Raw genomic sequence first — 15,909 nt, 5'->3', positions numbered from 1 at the left:
AGTTTTTTTTTGTAGTCTGTTATTCCTGTCTTTTATTACAACGACCATTAACCATTACCACAGTTCTTCACCGCCTTCCTCCTGTGGTCTTGCATTTGGGTTCTTAACTTTTAGTCACAGACTAAAAAGACTTTAGAAAAAGAGCTTAGATATGGGCTGATATTTGTATTTGGCATGAACACATACTGACTAAAACTTTTGACAGGAACTCCTTTAACATGCAGTAATATATATTAGGCAAGCAATGTTTGTAATAATTCAGCACTGATATTTCTTGTAACTAAGGAGCAAACAAAGTCAAACAGATGTACATGTCATGACATCAGGGTTTCAGTTGAGTGTAAGCTTTTGGTGAGTTACAGTGTTTCCCGTTTTCTTTTGAATGATTTCTTCCCTTGTGTTTGTCATCCTGCTTTTTTTTCCTTTTCTTTTTCCTTCTAGTGGTTCACCTTGTTCCTCTGTGCATGGCAAGCCCCAGTGTGTGTGTGTGTGTGTGTGTGTGTGTGTGTGTGTCTCAAGTATATTCTTTAACCAATTAATGTGTAAATTTTCTTTTTTTCCAGTATTTTTCCAGGGGCTTTTTTTTTTTCTTCCATAGTCACTAGAGGGATGTAAAATAACAGCTTAGCGGGCTTAAGTCAGCGTTTTCAGGGGTCACCAAGGTGTCCCACTTTTAACCTGGCTAGATCACCATGGTAACTTGCACCGATCACAAAAGCTGCTTGCTACAGTTTAAGCTTTGCATGTACATTTTAGCCCTAAAGTGCATAAATGTGGATTTCTAATCTCAGTAACTCCTCGTAGAAAATATATGGCCATGGTGGATACATAACTGTGTACTATAAGGTGGAGACATTTTAGTTTGTATCTATGGAAACTTGACTGTGATGAGGGGTTGTATGAATAAAATGTAATAATATTTGTATGTGAGCTCATAATGCAATTAGAAAAGAAGTCCCAGACCAGGTATTTATTCCTAAATCTAGTCATAATTGCAGAGAAACCAATGAAACTCTTAAATAATGTAATGAGTGACTAGTGGAGACTGAGAGGATTAAGAGAGAGATACAAAATACACCAGTTACAATTATTATATTATATTCATGCTTTCACACAACCAATACACACTTCTTGGTTACCTGGCAGCTTTCCTTTGGAGAACGCTTCAGAATCCAGTTGGTATGTGTCCTGGAGACGCATCAGCGCCTTGGCCGCACCCGTCTCATCCTCCGCATCTGGGAAGTACTGTCTGTGTATGGATATGTTTGAGATGAACCCTGGAGAGACAGAACGCTTTAGATGGGAATGGTAATACAAATGAAAAAAAATATCAAAATCATTCATGTTTATATTCTGAATAATACACAAGTCAGTTTTACTTTGCCCCACTGTCTAATAGAGAAGGACAGCCATTAAATGGACAAGTAAAACTTTAAATAAAACAAAGTTTAAAGCTAACACATGCTGGACATGATGGAGCCCCAGCACCAAACTCTGCTGACTGATTTATAGATATTATTTTACAGTTAACATTACATAATTTACACAATTCTTTTTAAATGGGTAACCCTACAAAATAAAGCTAATTAAAACCTTTCCCACTGCCAGTAGTAGTGCATTTACCCTCAGTGCTCTGAGGACTAGAAATAGTAGTACATTTCCATTATTATGCTGATGATACACAGTTAAACTTATCTATGAAACCAGGTGAAATTAATCATTTGGTCAGACTATAAGCATGTCTCACAGACATAAAGACCAGGATGACTCAGAATTTTCTGCTCCTAAATTCTGACAAAGCGGAACTTGTCGTCTTTGGACCTGAGCGCCTCACAGCTCTACTCTAGATGGTTTTTTCCTTGGCTTCTACAGTGAGGAACCTTGGAGTTGCTTTTCACCAGAATCTATCGTTTGACGCACATATAAAACAGGTTTCCAGGACTGCCTTCTTTCACCTTCTTAATATTGCCAAACTTAGGAACATCCTGCTTCAGAGTGAGGCAGAAAAACTGCTCCATGCATTTGTTACTTCAAGATTGGACTCCTGTAATTCTTTATTATTCGGCTGTCCAAAAAATCATCAGAGTTCTGATGAGAACTAACAGCAGAGATCATATTTCACCAGTTTTAGCTCACCAGTTTTTCCTCACCTTTCCTCAGTTCCCTCCTGCCAGTCGTCAGCTCCACTCCCTTCACCTGTATTAATTATCCTCAGCTGTACCCACTCACTAATCACTCTCCCCACAGTATTTCATCTCGCAGTTCTTTTCAGTCAGTGTCAGATCCTCTGTCAAACTACCCATGATTTTCCCCAGCTATAAGATTCAGCTACCTTGTTTTTGTCATTTCTTCTTTAGGTGTTGTTGTTTTTCTAGTTTAGTTTTGTGGTTCTCCAGCATTGGCTGTGATTTTCATTTATATTATAATAAACCCTTTCAGTTTCCTCCTGGTTTCTGTCCCGTGTCTGCATCTGGGTCCTCCTCCTTCGTCCCCATTGCCGAACCGTGACAGTATAAAGCTCTTAATGACCAAACTCCATATCTTAAAGATCTCATAGTTGGATACTTTCCAAACAGAGCACTTTGCTCTCAGACTACAGATCTACTTGTGGTTCCTGAGTTTCTAAAAGTAGAATGGCAGATAATGCCTTCAGTTATCAGGCCCCTCTCTGTGGAACCAGCTGCCAGTTTGGGTTCAGGAAGCAGACACTCTCTCTACCTTTAAGATTAGGCTTAAAACTTTCCTTTTTGATAAAGCTTATATTTGGGGATGGCTCAGGTGATGCTGAAACATCCCATAGTTATGCTGCTATAGGCCTAGACTGCTGGGGGACTTCCCACAATCCACCTTTCCTCCCTCTGCTCACTTTACTTCCCATGTACATACAACATTACTGTTGTCATTAACTTGTGTTTCTCTTTCTCAGCAGGTATCCCTGGCTTGTGTTATAATGCTTGTTTTCCTCTCTTTCCTGCCCTGCTCAGGATGGGAGATTGGATCAATGAGAAGTTTCGGTGCTGTTGGTTTTCTTATCTAGGCAACTTCTTTTTTTCTTTCTTGGCTCTGTATGAATTGGACTAATTTGGATTTTATTGAATTGTAATTTATTGGATTACAGTGAATTAATTGTAATTGGGCATTATCTATGAAGTGTCTTGACGTAGCATTTGTTTTGCTGTGGCACTATATAACTATATAATATAAATAAACTGAATTAACATACCAAGTTCAGTAACCACTACCTCCCAGGGGACAAACGTGTAAACTGTGAGAACATTAAAGGAAGGCATTACACTGCATACCGCAGGGTGTGTTGAAGCACAGTTCCTGATGATTGCAACGTTCAGACATAATTAGGCTAGTTTATCTTTGACAGAATTGTGGAAATCATCCTCACACAGCAGGACTGCATGCGAGCTACCACCTGTCTTGCGGTCAGGTTAAATTGATCCGTCTCATCTGGTTATCCATGTGTTGTTGCTTTCGATTTCAAAGCACCCTTTCGAGACATTACAGCTGGGGAACATCTGCTTCTGTAATGAATAAGTGGGCTGTGCCTACACCTGTAACTCAGACTGCAGCACCCTCTGTGAAATTTAGCACCTGCACTCAGATGTTGTGTTCCAAGGATGCTGGCATCAATTAAGACTGTGCACTGCACAGTCGTTTCATGTGGGTCTAAATGCTGATTTAACACTTTCCAGTTGCACTCAAAAGCCAGATGTTACAGAGCTCAGTGAAGCTCAGCTGGATGAGCGGGTGCTTCATCTGGGGAGGCAGTAGGTCCTAATGTCAGTAGACCTGCGGCCAAGCTCGTGGCCCTTTGTTGCATGTCAGCCCCTCTCTCTGCCTCCTTTCCTCTCCAACGTAAATAAAAGATATTCGAAGTTGCAATTTAGTAAAAGTCTCTTTAGCTTTAGCTCATGATCAACATTAAGACGATACAATTTTCTTTCTTTGTCAACTGTCCTTACTGAAAATGACCGGTTAATTTGTTTTTATTTACTAGATAAAAAGATTGTGAATAAACTCAGTCATAGCCACGTACTCAGAGGACACACACATGCGCCGTTTATCTGTCTCACACAGAAATAGTCCTGTGACTTGACACGTACACAGACACACACACTAAGTGAGAACATGGCCAAAATATGCAGATGGGGAACAGCTGCAGCTAATCTCTTTATTTAGAGAACATAGCTGTTGAGAAAAAGCTGTACGGCAGAAATTTCCAGAGAAATTACAGCGAAACAAATCATTCTGCTCACACCCCCTCTGGTTTTCAAACTTGCTGCTCCCCACACACTCTGTACTGAGCCGCATATAAAACGTGGTTTTATGCCTTCCTGTGACACTGAATAAATCAATTCAGTGTTACTACACAAAGAAGAATGAAGAAGTGGGTGATGGCCAGACATTAAAAAGAAGATGCACTCAATCTAGTTTAAATGGTTTCAAAATGAAAGTTTAAGCACAGAGAAAGAAAAACGGAAACCAAGCTGGATTAAAATAATCATTTTGATACAGCCTGCAGGTAACTTAAGTAAAATGCAGCTTCCTGCCTGACACACTCAATAACAACACATAACATTGTTAGAACAGAATCAGAGAATCATATATTCCCTCTGGCAGTTCATTATATGCAAAGTCTAAATGCAGAGTTGGAGGGATAACATAACCAAGCAGAAAACATTAAAGCCCCAAACAAAACCAAATCTGACTCATCATCCTTCCATTCTAGAAATATCTCCTTACCATCAGAGGGATGCTGCAGCACCAGGGTCTCCAGTTCAGACCACTCTGTGTTGAGTCTCTTCATCAGTTTGTAGGCATTAACTGGGTGGGCCAGGTAACCTTCTGGGTCAGAGGTGGACACTCTGGTCAATGTGTCGAGTTTGTTGGCCCAGCTTAAAGACAGAGAGACAGAGTGTCTCCAATGCTGCAAAAGCACATGTACCATTCCACAGACATATGCGCACATTTACACACAATTTCACCTCACAGTGGTGAAAAGGTTTTGGCTAAAATAAACTTAAGTTGCGTTCCACTACATAAACCATGTACTGTGCAAATGTCTTGGTAAAAACACACTGTATCTCTACACATGGTGACTGACACATTGCAAAAACAGAGTAAGCTCTAACAAATTTCTCTCAGAATGACTATTGGAGCAGAAACTAAGGTTTTATTACATCATTTGACAGTTTGTAAAAACACCGCTTCCACAATATGTTGTGTTTTACACATGAATTTACTACAATCTTAATAAAAAATGCAACTAATGACTGTAGCTGTTTAATAGCATAAGCAGAGTATAACTTAAATTTCCCCAGTGGAGAATTATGGAACTAAAATCTAAATGATGGACTAAAATCAAACGCTTCAAAACTGCAGCTTGCTAAAGTAGTTGTGTTCATACACTTAGTTACAGGGCTCACTACCTTCTGACAGCATTAAGCTTGGACTCCTCAGCTTTGATGTATTCCCTCAGAGACTTGACCAGTTCCTTTTCTGTGTGGATCAAGTCTGTCATTTGGCCTGCAGAGAAGGCACAGGAGATAAATGCAGCATCATAACATCAGCGAATATAACTGCTTACACTTTTACATCATGTGCAGGTTTAGTCTTTACAGACATATTGCATCTGCTGTGTATTTATGACTTCTTATGGTACCACTGTTTCCGCAGCGCTGAGGTGAAACACAGCAAACTAAACTCCAAAACCCGTTGAAGAGATTGTCAGAGTCTCATGTGCTTTGTAAACATTTCAGGGAGGCACAGTGAGATAGTTCGGAGGAATAATGAAAGACTTTGGTTGCACAAGGAACAGCTGACCAGGCAGACCAGGCAGCAAATCAGTATTATTCATACTGCTAAAAAGATGCAACCAGCTGAGAGATATGGTTAACATTGTGATGTATTTTCTAAGCCAACTGTCATCTTCTCAAACATGACACAAAGTAAGAGAGCTGCACAAAAGATAAACTAAAGGTTTTTGGCATGTTTGCAGGGTGTGTTTTGTAATTACTTTTTAAGTGTTGTCAAGAGATTAACCTTATACTCTAAAGGTCATACCGATTGACTTTGTTGTGCGATTGGTGGCCTATGGGGACGCCTTAGTTTAGGAATATTACACGACCAACTAAGAGACATACATTTTGTAAAGGTTAAAGCAGATATTCTGCTCTTCTTTAGTCGAATACACTATCATTAGAGAACATATTAACATTTACAATAAAGCTGTGTTCTAGGGACAATTAAGAGTCATCAATTAACCTGACATGCATGTTTTTGGACTGTGGGTGGAAGCCGGAGAACCCACGCATACACGGGAAGAACATGCAAACTCCACACAGGAAGGCCCCGGGTGGGGATCGAATCAGGAACCCTCTTGCTGTGAGGCGACAGTCAAGCCAAACATGTTTAGTCTTTTTCTAATCGTGCTGTCAGGAAATTTAAGATTTAAGATGCAGGCTGATTCGGAGATGTTGCTCCTGGGTTTTCTGCATTTTCTTTGAACACGGCGAGGGAGAGCCAACTGACCTTGGAGTGAACTTGCAGGGATTTCCATTTCCATTAAGACTGGAAACTGTTGAATGTTTTCCGCTTGGAGAGAATCTTTCTCACTCTGGAACGATGGACTGGAAACAGTTTGGAAATGGCCTTCTAACCCTTCCCAGACTGATGGGCAACAACAATTGCTTCTCTGATGTCTACCCTCAATGTCCCTCATGTCTTCTTCTACAATTTGTTTTGTTTTTTTGTCAGATAAACAGTAACTCTGTGTAATGTCCCATGATTTGTTGTATTACCATTTTTTTACAAACTGAAAAATCAAATGAAAAGTTTTAATTTAAAACGAAAAAAAAAAGTCTTTAAACCTACCGATGGAGGTGAAGATCTCTCCATGTGTGGTCCAGCAGCAGTAGAGCAGCACCAAGGAGAGAATTAAAAACAAAGACTTCCTCATGCTCTTTTGTTTGAGAACCTGAAAAAAAAACCCAGAAAGAAATGCTTTTTTTCCATGCTGTTCAAGCTTTCTCTAAAGCCTTTTAAGCCTTTTGTGATCATGTTTTTTGACACTGGCATTTATAAGCTTAACCACTTGTATTGCACTGAGTTGGAAAAGTATACAATGATTCTGTGTTTCCATACTAAAATAGCGACAGTCTAACACAGAAATAAAATTGCCACATTTCCTATGAATGAGTCATTACTGCCAGTTGTTCTCACTAAAAAACGAAAAATAGAGAAATATTGTGGAAAAATGATCATGAGAAATGCCCTCCGGTTGGGTTTGGGGTACATTTCCTCATCTTACTGTTCATATGGTTCTTATGCAGTATGGTCATTACAACATCATTTTTCTTTCTTTCTTTCATTTTTTTTTTTTTATTACTTCAAACATGGCCACCAGATGGCCAGTGATGTTCATAACAGAGCAGACTGAGTTTTAAATCAGAGCGTACACTGAACAGAGTCACAAAAGAGTCATAACACCTCACATATTGCGAAGACAACTGAGGTATATTTCACATATTCAACAAAATATTACAAGCAAGTATAAAGCAAAGAGAAAGTTGGGCAGTTGGCATGGGTTCAAACAGCAGTGAAAAAACCATCACACGGCCACACTGTGTAAGTGGAGTTATCTGGGGCGAGAGGAACTTGAGCTGTGAGAGCTCTCTGTTCACAGACCAGGACCTCTGAGCAGCTTTCTTTGTGAAAGCGTCTCTGCTGCACTTTCTCCTCGTGGATTTTGTCCAGCTCTGTTTTACCACGACTCTTGGTGATGACTGTTTACTGTTGCCTGAGTGAAACATGCACACACAAACACATTCATACAGCCGAACACAAGCGCAAGCATACACATTCTTCTGTCTGCACCGCTGTATAATCAAAGGCTTAGAGAGCCAGACTCTAAAGTGTGAAATTGATGCTTTATGATCATACCTCAGTGACAAATTCACTCCAGGTGAAAGGAAAATCATGACACCTGCTAACCAGATATACAACAAGGAAACGTTTTATTGTTGGTAAAATACTCCAAATTAACATATGAGGCAAAAACACTTTTGTTGTGTTTGCACTATGACGACGTGTTTGAAGGAAGTAACAAAAATAACATATTTCCAGGATAAAACGCTAGTTTGCGGACTTTCAACAAAAAAAAGAAAAAGTTCCACAACTGTCTGTCAAAGACATTATCGGCCCATTGAAAAAAACTAAAAAAGTGAGGTGAGAGACGTTGGAATTTTGTCTATTTGTGACAAATTCATTCGATCACCAGGGGGGATATTCAAGATTTGCTGTGAGGTGATCTACAAATAGTGGGCAGTTCTGGAGAAAGGCTGTGAAATGCCATTACCTTGTACAGCAAGTCAAAATGAGCTCTAATCGTGCTGGTGCAAAGAAAGAGCTCATTTCCACTCATTTTTAGTTTTAGAATGTTTGTAATTATAGTTATTACACTGCAATCTACCACAGTGGGCGTAGGTATTTAGGTCAGTGCCTGCAGTATATCAAACAGTTCAGAGGACAACTGGACCACAGTTCACTGAGCCAAACTTATTTGGTCTTTTTGCTGAGGGAGTGAATCAGTTTTGTCAATCTGATCAAACAAAACAAACTCATGTCTGCAGAACTGTCCTGGATTAAGCCTTCACACATGTACTGGATGGATTAAAGATGTTTTTTATAAACAAAGCTTTGCCAGTTTGGTCAAATTCATGCAAACTGTAACATAAAAACACAGAAAAGCAGCTATGCCATGCTTACAATTCTTCCACCTACTGTGAAAAACATTCAAATCAATGTGTTATGACTTGCATGGATATGGTACATACTGAATGAACTCTAAAGGAAATATCGCTTCACACTTAGGTTAAGCAAAGAAGGAATTCCACCAATCAAATTTGAGTATAAACTTTGTCCCTGTGTTTTAATAAGTTTTGTCTTGCACAAAGATAAGATCATCTTGTTATGACTGTGTTCACTTGACACCAGGACTGCTGTAAACACACATTCAGCACTTTTTTCACTCAGAGCTTCACTCCAGAATCCCTCCTTCTTGTAGATCGTAGTCGTACTTAACTTAGCTCTCAGTCTGTAATCTCTAACTATTGATGGTTTACTTAAAGAGTGCTGGCTCAAATAATTCCTGTACCAGTGGTAAACTGCTAATTAAATGACCAAGTCTTTCCCCTTGTAATTTACATCCAGGACAACTGCTCAGCTCAAAGAGAGTTGTGCCTGTTGTTGCAGGCTGTAACACCTTTTTTTACATTCCTGGACAAGAATCCTGTTCTGTTAACTACGAGGATGTTTCTGGGTCCTGACCCCTGTCTGGCATTTCAGCAGACTTTGGAATAGTGCAAGAGAGAGGAGAAGACAAGGCAAGTGGGTAGATATGGACAGCTGCATTTTGAACACTCGCTCAAACAGTGTTAAAATATCTTTCCATGTTGCAATAGTGTAGAAATATTTATCTAAATAAAACGACGAAGCTCAGCTAAACTGTAGTGAAAAAAAAAAAAACTGTATTTTTTGATCACACAAATGAGACAACTGACCTGAACAACCTGCAGCTTCCCTGGTAAGTTAAGAAAAAAAAAAGGTTAAGTTTCTCGAGACCTCAGCTATGTTTAATGTGGGTGTGGCTTCTTGAGAGAGATAAGTACTGAAAGCAGCACAAACTCTGGCAAAGCAGTCGGGATCCAAGGTCTGTGATGGGGCAGGGGTTCCTGAGGACGTTTATTCCCAACAGTAAACTTTCCTAAATTTGTTGCAAACCCACCAAAAACAACCTGGCTGCACTGAGGAGCGGCAGTCTGCGGCCACATCAGGACTGGTGGATAAGAACTGATAGCTAAATTAATTCCTCTAAGTTTTGAGGGAAACAAGATTGTAATATTAGTCAAGAAAGACTTCTGAGAGCAGAAAGTTTTCTTCCCAGAAAATTTTGAGGAAAACAAGAGTAACAATATATAATAAAGCAGTTCTTGTATGAGAACATAGGGAGAGCGTTTTCAAGACAACCGCAGCGTGAATATTTCAACACTGATGCAAAAGTCAGACAAATCTTCATTGAAATATTCAGTCATTTCAAGAAATTTTTTATTTTTTTATTTATTTTTTTTTACAGAGCATTCGCCGAATTTTAGGATAAGAAAGACAAAGAAGAAGAGGGTATACACATGTGTCCCTAACAGTGATTTCCATAGAAAAATACAAAAATCAAACCTTCTGCTATCAAACTGATTTTCTTTTCTTTGTGGTGTTGTGGATATTTACATTATTTTTTTCTTTCTATTTTATCATTTAATAAATTAATAAGGACATAAACAAAATGTTTCTAAAACGTTCAGAATTCTGATGATACCGGTAATCAGTCAGGCAAGAGGAGCTATCTAAGCCACAGAATGGAATTCACACATCAGAAAAACTGAAGTCCTCGGGGAGAAAAGTTGCTTGCCAATTGCCAGCTCCTTCCACACTGATATGCAAATGCCGATGCTGGCTGATGGTAATCAGACTGACCAGCGCTCTCCCCCTACACACACACAAAATCATGTTGCATCTGTAGATTGGCACATGACGCAGGACAACAGATAAAGCATGTGTGTGCTCAGACTGTGAGCATGCCGAGACAAACCCCAGCTGTCCTAAAAAAAAAAAAAAAGCCCAAACTCTCTTCAAGCACTGAAATCCATTTCAGATTCAGACTTATCTTGGGAGTTGCCCCGTGCATCTTAATTCCATTGTGGGCAGCGAAAAAAAAAAAAACACTTCTTAATTAGACTACACTCCGTTTTGATCAATACAAATCAGTTGAGTTGAAATATAATCGAAAGCTTTGCTAACAGACAAGAGTTGATCAGTTAACCAACGAATGGCCTCAGTATCAGCTGTGAGCATCAGATAAACTCTAAACTCAAGTTCATCCAGAGTTGAGGCACACTGACTGCACAGAAAAAAAATAAAAGCATGCTTTGACTTTCACTGCCACTGAACATCACCCGGGAGGTGTACGGACATTTCTCGATGGGAAGGAATCTGGCAAGAAATCTCAAAGAAACACTTCAGTGCTCATCGGATTTCTTTGCTGTGAGACAAAGGAAGTGAGCATTTCCAAACAAAGCTCAACCAATCCTGCAAACTGGACAAAAATCAGGGGAGAAAGATTTGTGTGTTGAAACACATTTGGCATTCAATCTGATCTAAATGGCAGCCAGACTGTGGTGACGTCTACTTTTACTGCCGTCTGGCACTGTTGCAGATTGTCATGTTGCAAAATATAGTATATTGCTATGGTCCAGACGCGGCTATTCAGAGACAACACGGGACGCCGGACAGCCTCTCCCATTCTCTGGCGAAATTGCTACATCTTCAATGTTAAATTGACGATAAAACAGTTATTCACAAAACACAAGATATGCCCAATACTGCATTTACTTTCATAACTACAACATGTTGTCCTGTAGCTTAATGAAGTGATTTGTTCTGAAATCGCCGCCGTTCACTGAGGAAATCGTGTTATGAAGCCGCCACTAACAGCCAGGCTTCCGAGCCGAGGGCTGCCCGGCTTCAGGAGGGGGCGGGAGAGTCAAGTTTTTTTCTACAATTCTAGGTCATCATTGGCTAAATCGACAAAAACTCATCACTTCCGAGGCTGCTCGGCGTCTCTGGGGGTAGATTAGACGTGGGCGTGTCAATATGAGGGGCTGTGTCGTGATGATTGGAGTTAGTGTTTGTCCATCATGAGAGATGTTGTGGCAGCCGAATTTTTAAGCGGGGAGAAGCACGCTGGAACTTCAGTCCCACAGCGGATACGAAAGAGACTGGTTGTCTGTGAAAGTGCTGTCGGAGTTTCACTCATTTCCCATCGTTTCCATTTCCATCCTGCTGCCCATTCACAAATGTTACCTTTTTTAAGAATACTTACCACCACCATCAAACTCTAAGTATTCATTATGACAGGGAAAAATGCTCCACAGATTCTGATCCAGCCACAGATCCAGCCATTTACAGGCCTTAGATTCGATCATATTTGATTTTGGCCTTGCTGTGTGAATTTTCAAAGTCTATACCTTCTTTCTGTGTATTTGCTGGTCATACTAGACACAGCTATGTCATAACTAATTCTTTTTAACTTTGCTATCTTCTGCTTTGGGATGGCACAAGCCACTACAACCCTGAACGCGTAATATGGGCTTCCCCTGTTTTAAAAGTCAGCAGCCGCCACTGCTATGGACATATAGCAGGTGGAAGTATACAGAGTGAGACTCAAAGTATTAACACACACATGCTAGAGCCTGCTTACGCTAGCATACAAAAGCACACACCCACATGAACACACGAACACTGAACACACCCTGCCTTTTCGTGATATAATAGTACAGGTTACAGACATAAATATACAACAAGGCGTTTATTTATTCTGTATTTCGGATAAGGACAGTGAATTTATTCTAGCAGAGGAGGATGAAAGTGTAGAAGAGGAGATCTTTAAAACAGATAGTGAGGGATGCTGTTGTAGCATTTCATCATATTTTATCTACTCGCCGCATGTACAGTAGGAATACATCGTCATCCACTGAGTAAGCAAGTCACCTGCCTCCAGCCTTGAACGCTGCTGACAGATTTATGATATCTCTCTATTCGCTGCTCCCCATTTATGTGCACTCCAATGGCAGCCACAGCCAGTTATAGTGCTGCTGTGTATATATCACTGCAGGGCATTAATTACCAAAACCTCTTTCATACTGAAGCTGCGTGTCCTGTGATGCTATGAGCCTTTTGCAAAGAGTGAACATAGGCCGCGGCTTTTCTTTTTAAGCCTTATACCCTCAAACAAATATTTTGCCCTCGACATGTACCTGGCTATCATTAATTCATAAGCTGAGCAACAGAACATTTGATATATGCATGTTTTGACAATGTGTTGTTCTTTTGATTTGTTCATTTGTTTTTCAAGCAACTTTTAAACCAAAAGGGAAAACATTCGATGGTGGCAACTTTGTTTAAAAAATTTTCCTTTTTTTTTTTTTTTAAATCAGTCAAATATCTGCTTGTTTTGTTTGTTCGTTCATTATACCATTATGCGAGCACTAACTGAAATATAAACAGATTCCAGTGGAATTATGTCGCATAAACACTTCCTTACTTTCAGTCTGCTGATCATCATCCCCAGCTGGGTCGTAGCAATCCCAGTGACGTCAGCCCAAGAACGCTGCTTCTAGAACTTACCAAAAACTTTCTCTTACGGTCGCAGGAGTCCCCTGCGGCTGCCTGTCTGCATATGCACAGCTTTAAGAGTCCTGGGACAAACTTAAAGCATAAGTCGCTCACTGTTTAACAGTTTGTGTATGTAAAAAACAATGTAAGAACAACAACCACTGAGATGCTCGGTCAGAAACTTCGCGCAAAGTTTCAAAATGTTCTCCCTGTCCACTGTGAAACACCGTAACCCGACACAGTCCTGTCACAAACGTGACGAAAATAAACACAGACCTCGCGACGTAACAACGAGTCGTTGTTATTGCACCTCCCTGGCACCAAAAAAAAATAAATCTTTGGTCTGACACCCTAAAAATAAGCAACAGAAGCTTGTTGGACTCATATCTGTAGTTGCCATCCCGGCGTGTTCGGGAGGAACGAGGGCTGAACGACTCAGCAGGGATGTAAAATAAGAGCTTCTGTGGCAAATTGGTAGATAGTAATGCCAGTTTACCTTAACTCCAGCAGGTTTTAAAGAGGACCGTCACGTCTTCGTATGTGAACGAAAATCCCTTGGCACTGTGGTATTACGGACAGTACAGAGAGGGGCTGTACGCGTTGCCACGTACAAATCCTACAGGAGGGCTCACCGTAAAATGTGGAATAAATGCGCAGAGACATTCTCCGTCAAACCTTTTTTAAGTGTGCCTCGTAAACCTATAGAGTCTGAACCTCATTCTGAGTTTCCTTCACAGGAGAAAACATTGTTTGAAAAGGTCGTTTAAAACACGGTGTGAAATAGGTTCATTTGGGTATATAGTGTGAATGATGTTTTAAGAGTGGTTTTGAGGAACTGGGACCTACAACACAGTTTGCTACTGTTAAAATTGGCTTTGTTAGACATTATAAATGAAATAGTCTCTGTACTCTTTACTTTTCCATGCAGGAATGGGAAGACAAAACAATTGGGAAAGCCTGGGAAAGCAAGGGCAGATTCACACACACACACACACACACACATTGTTTGGCTGATCCAGAGAATATGACGAAGCATGTTGAACCACACATGTCCAATCATACTCGGTCGAGTGTGAGTCCAACCTATGAGGCTATAAATGCAAATGATACCCGGAAATCGAGGCTCAGTCTGACGGATTTCCTGCAGGAGCTCTGTTCCATTGAGCCCAGCGCTGATATGCTTTGACATGTGACTTCCAATAAACACTTTATTTAACTTGAGATTCCTCCGGCTTGTTCTTGAGCTGCCATTGAAAGAATCCATCTAACACTACATTTCTATGCCATATTTTACCTATGTTACAGTTACAGTCACTCCATAATCAGTGTCTGGAATCTAAGCCATAATTTAAGCTAAGCCATAATCAATTGCGCACTTCTGAATAACAATGTTTCATCTCAATAAACCACAAGTTGTCGTGATTTCGTTTGGCTCCCTATTAAGTTCAGATTCTAGTTTGAAATGTTTGTTCTTAGAGCCTTGAATGGGCAAGGGCCCCGAATAAGTGACAGATCTACTGCGGCCCTACAGCACCAGCAGGATTCTGATGTCCTCTGATCAGGCTTTGTTGGTTGTTCCTTCATCTAAACTTTGAAGAAGACTGTGCATTTGTGGTTGTTGCTCCTGAACCTTGGAACACTTTTCAATAGGACTTAACATTTTAACACTGTGGAGATCTTTGAAAAGCAACTCAAAACCTATTTGCTGAAAATGTTTTTTTTGTTGCTTAAATGCGTCTCATTCATTTATATTTTTTAATCACTTGAAACTATCTTCATTTTGCACCTTTTTTTAATTGACTGTCTAACATATAAGTGAATACCTCTCGTGCTTGGACCTTTTATCCCAAATATGAAAATATTTCCAAGTTTGACTAACCAATTGCCTTCATTTATTAGGACGTCATTAAAGGTAGGGTAGGAGATCCTGGATTTTGAGTCCAGCGAAGCTGCATTTTGAAAATACACAGGTAAAAAGTCCCAACCCTTTTCTTCACTTTCCCCCCGAAGGCACGCCTCTAGAGTACATGAATGCGCACGAGCACTAAGGTGCACGAGCGCTGTTCTGACAGCAAGCATCGATCGTTGCCGTATTTAGTATTTAGTATTTAGTTTATTCTAACTATACGTTTAATAATGCTAGGTGCTAGCCAAGCTGGCTCTAGTTTAGCTTCCTGCCAAGCTTCTGGACGTGTAATTCGTTCATAGAGCAGGGTACGCGCACAGGGGGGGGAGGGGGAGGGGGAGGGGGGAGCAGATTGCAGTTTGATAGACGGCATCAGAATCCAATCATTGTGAACGGTCTGTTCACAATGATTGGATACTGTTTTTCCTAGATTGTACGTTCTAGAGGCCACTAAAATTTTTCATATTAATGTCAAAACTTTTAATTAATTGGTTGCAATGGGGGTGTGAAGAGTATTTCAAGCAATATGTAAAAAAATGTTCCAGAAAAAGATCCCCTACCCCGCCTTTAAAGCAGAGATGATGCATTATTTCTACTCTGTTAGAGCCCTTTTCGCAGCAAACAAAAGCAAATTGACACAGTGTAGAAATGAAAAAAGGAGCGTTTTTTGCTTGGGTGAGATAATCTAATCTTTTATAATGTTTACGGTAATGTAATCCATGCAGGTCGTCACGTTTGCAGTTTGGATTGTTTCCAGTCCATTTGGT

The 15,909-nt window shown here is 40.2% G+C and overlaps 1 protein-coding gene across 3 annotated transcripts in view; it reads right to left on the bottom strand.

Annotated features, from left to right (window-relative positions):
• p4ha2 (procollagen-proline, 2-oxoglutarate 4-dioxygenase (proline 4-hydroxylase), alpha polypeptide 2) overlaps window positions 1-13,855 on the bottom strand; it is a 32,601-nt gene extending 18,746 nt beyond the window's left edge. For 2 of the 3 annotated variants that reach the window (XM_075486684.1, XM_075486683.1), the window contains exons 1-5: window positions 13,733-13,855; window positions 6,886-6,988; window positions 5,442-5,538; window positions 4,756-4,907; window positions 1,140-1,277 (exon numbers count right to left, since the gene is read on the bottom strand). In XM_075486684.1, coding sequence (XP_075342799.1) covers window positions 1,140-1,277; window positions 4,756-4,907; window positions 5,442-5,538; window positions 6,886-6,970 — 472 coding nt within the window. In that variant the 5' untranslated portion in view covers window positions 6,971-6,988; window positions 13,733-13,855. Of the gene's footprint in view, window positions 1-1,139; window positions 1,278-4,755; window positions 4,908-5,441; window positions 5,539-6,885; window positions 6,989-13,732 lie in introns of those variants that run through there. The other variant, XM_075486685.1, reaches the window with a different exon arrangement.
• Between the last annotated feature and the right edge of the window lie 2,054 nt (window positions 13,856-15,909).

The sequence above is a fragment of the Odontesthes bonariensis genome, chromosome 16 (genome assembly GCF_027942865.1).
Source record: "Odontesthes bonariensis isolate fOdoBon6 chromosome 16, fOdoBon6.hap1, whole genome shotgun sequence".
NCBI lineage: Eukaryota > Metazoa > Chordata > Actinopteri > Atheriniformes > Atherinopsidae > Odontesthes > Odontesthes bonariensis.
The sequence above is the reverse complement of the archived record's forward strand: the minus strand, read 5'-3'. Positions and strand labels throughout refer to the sequence as shown.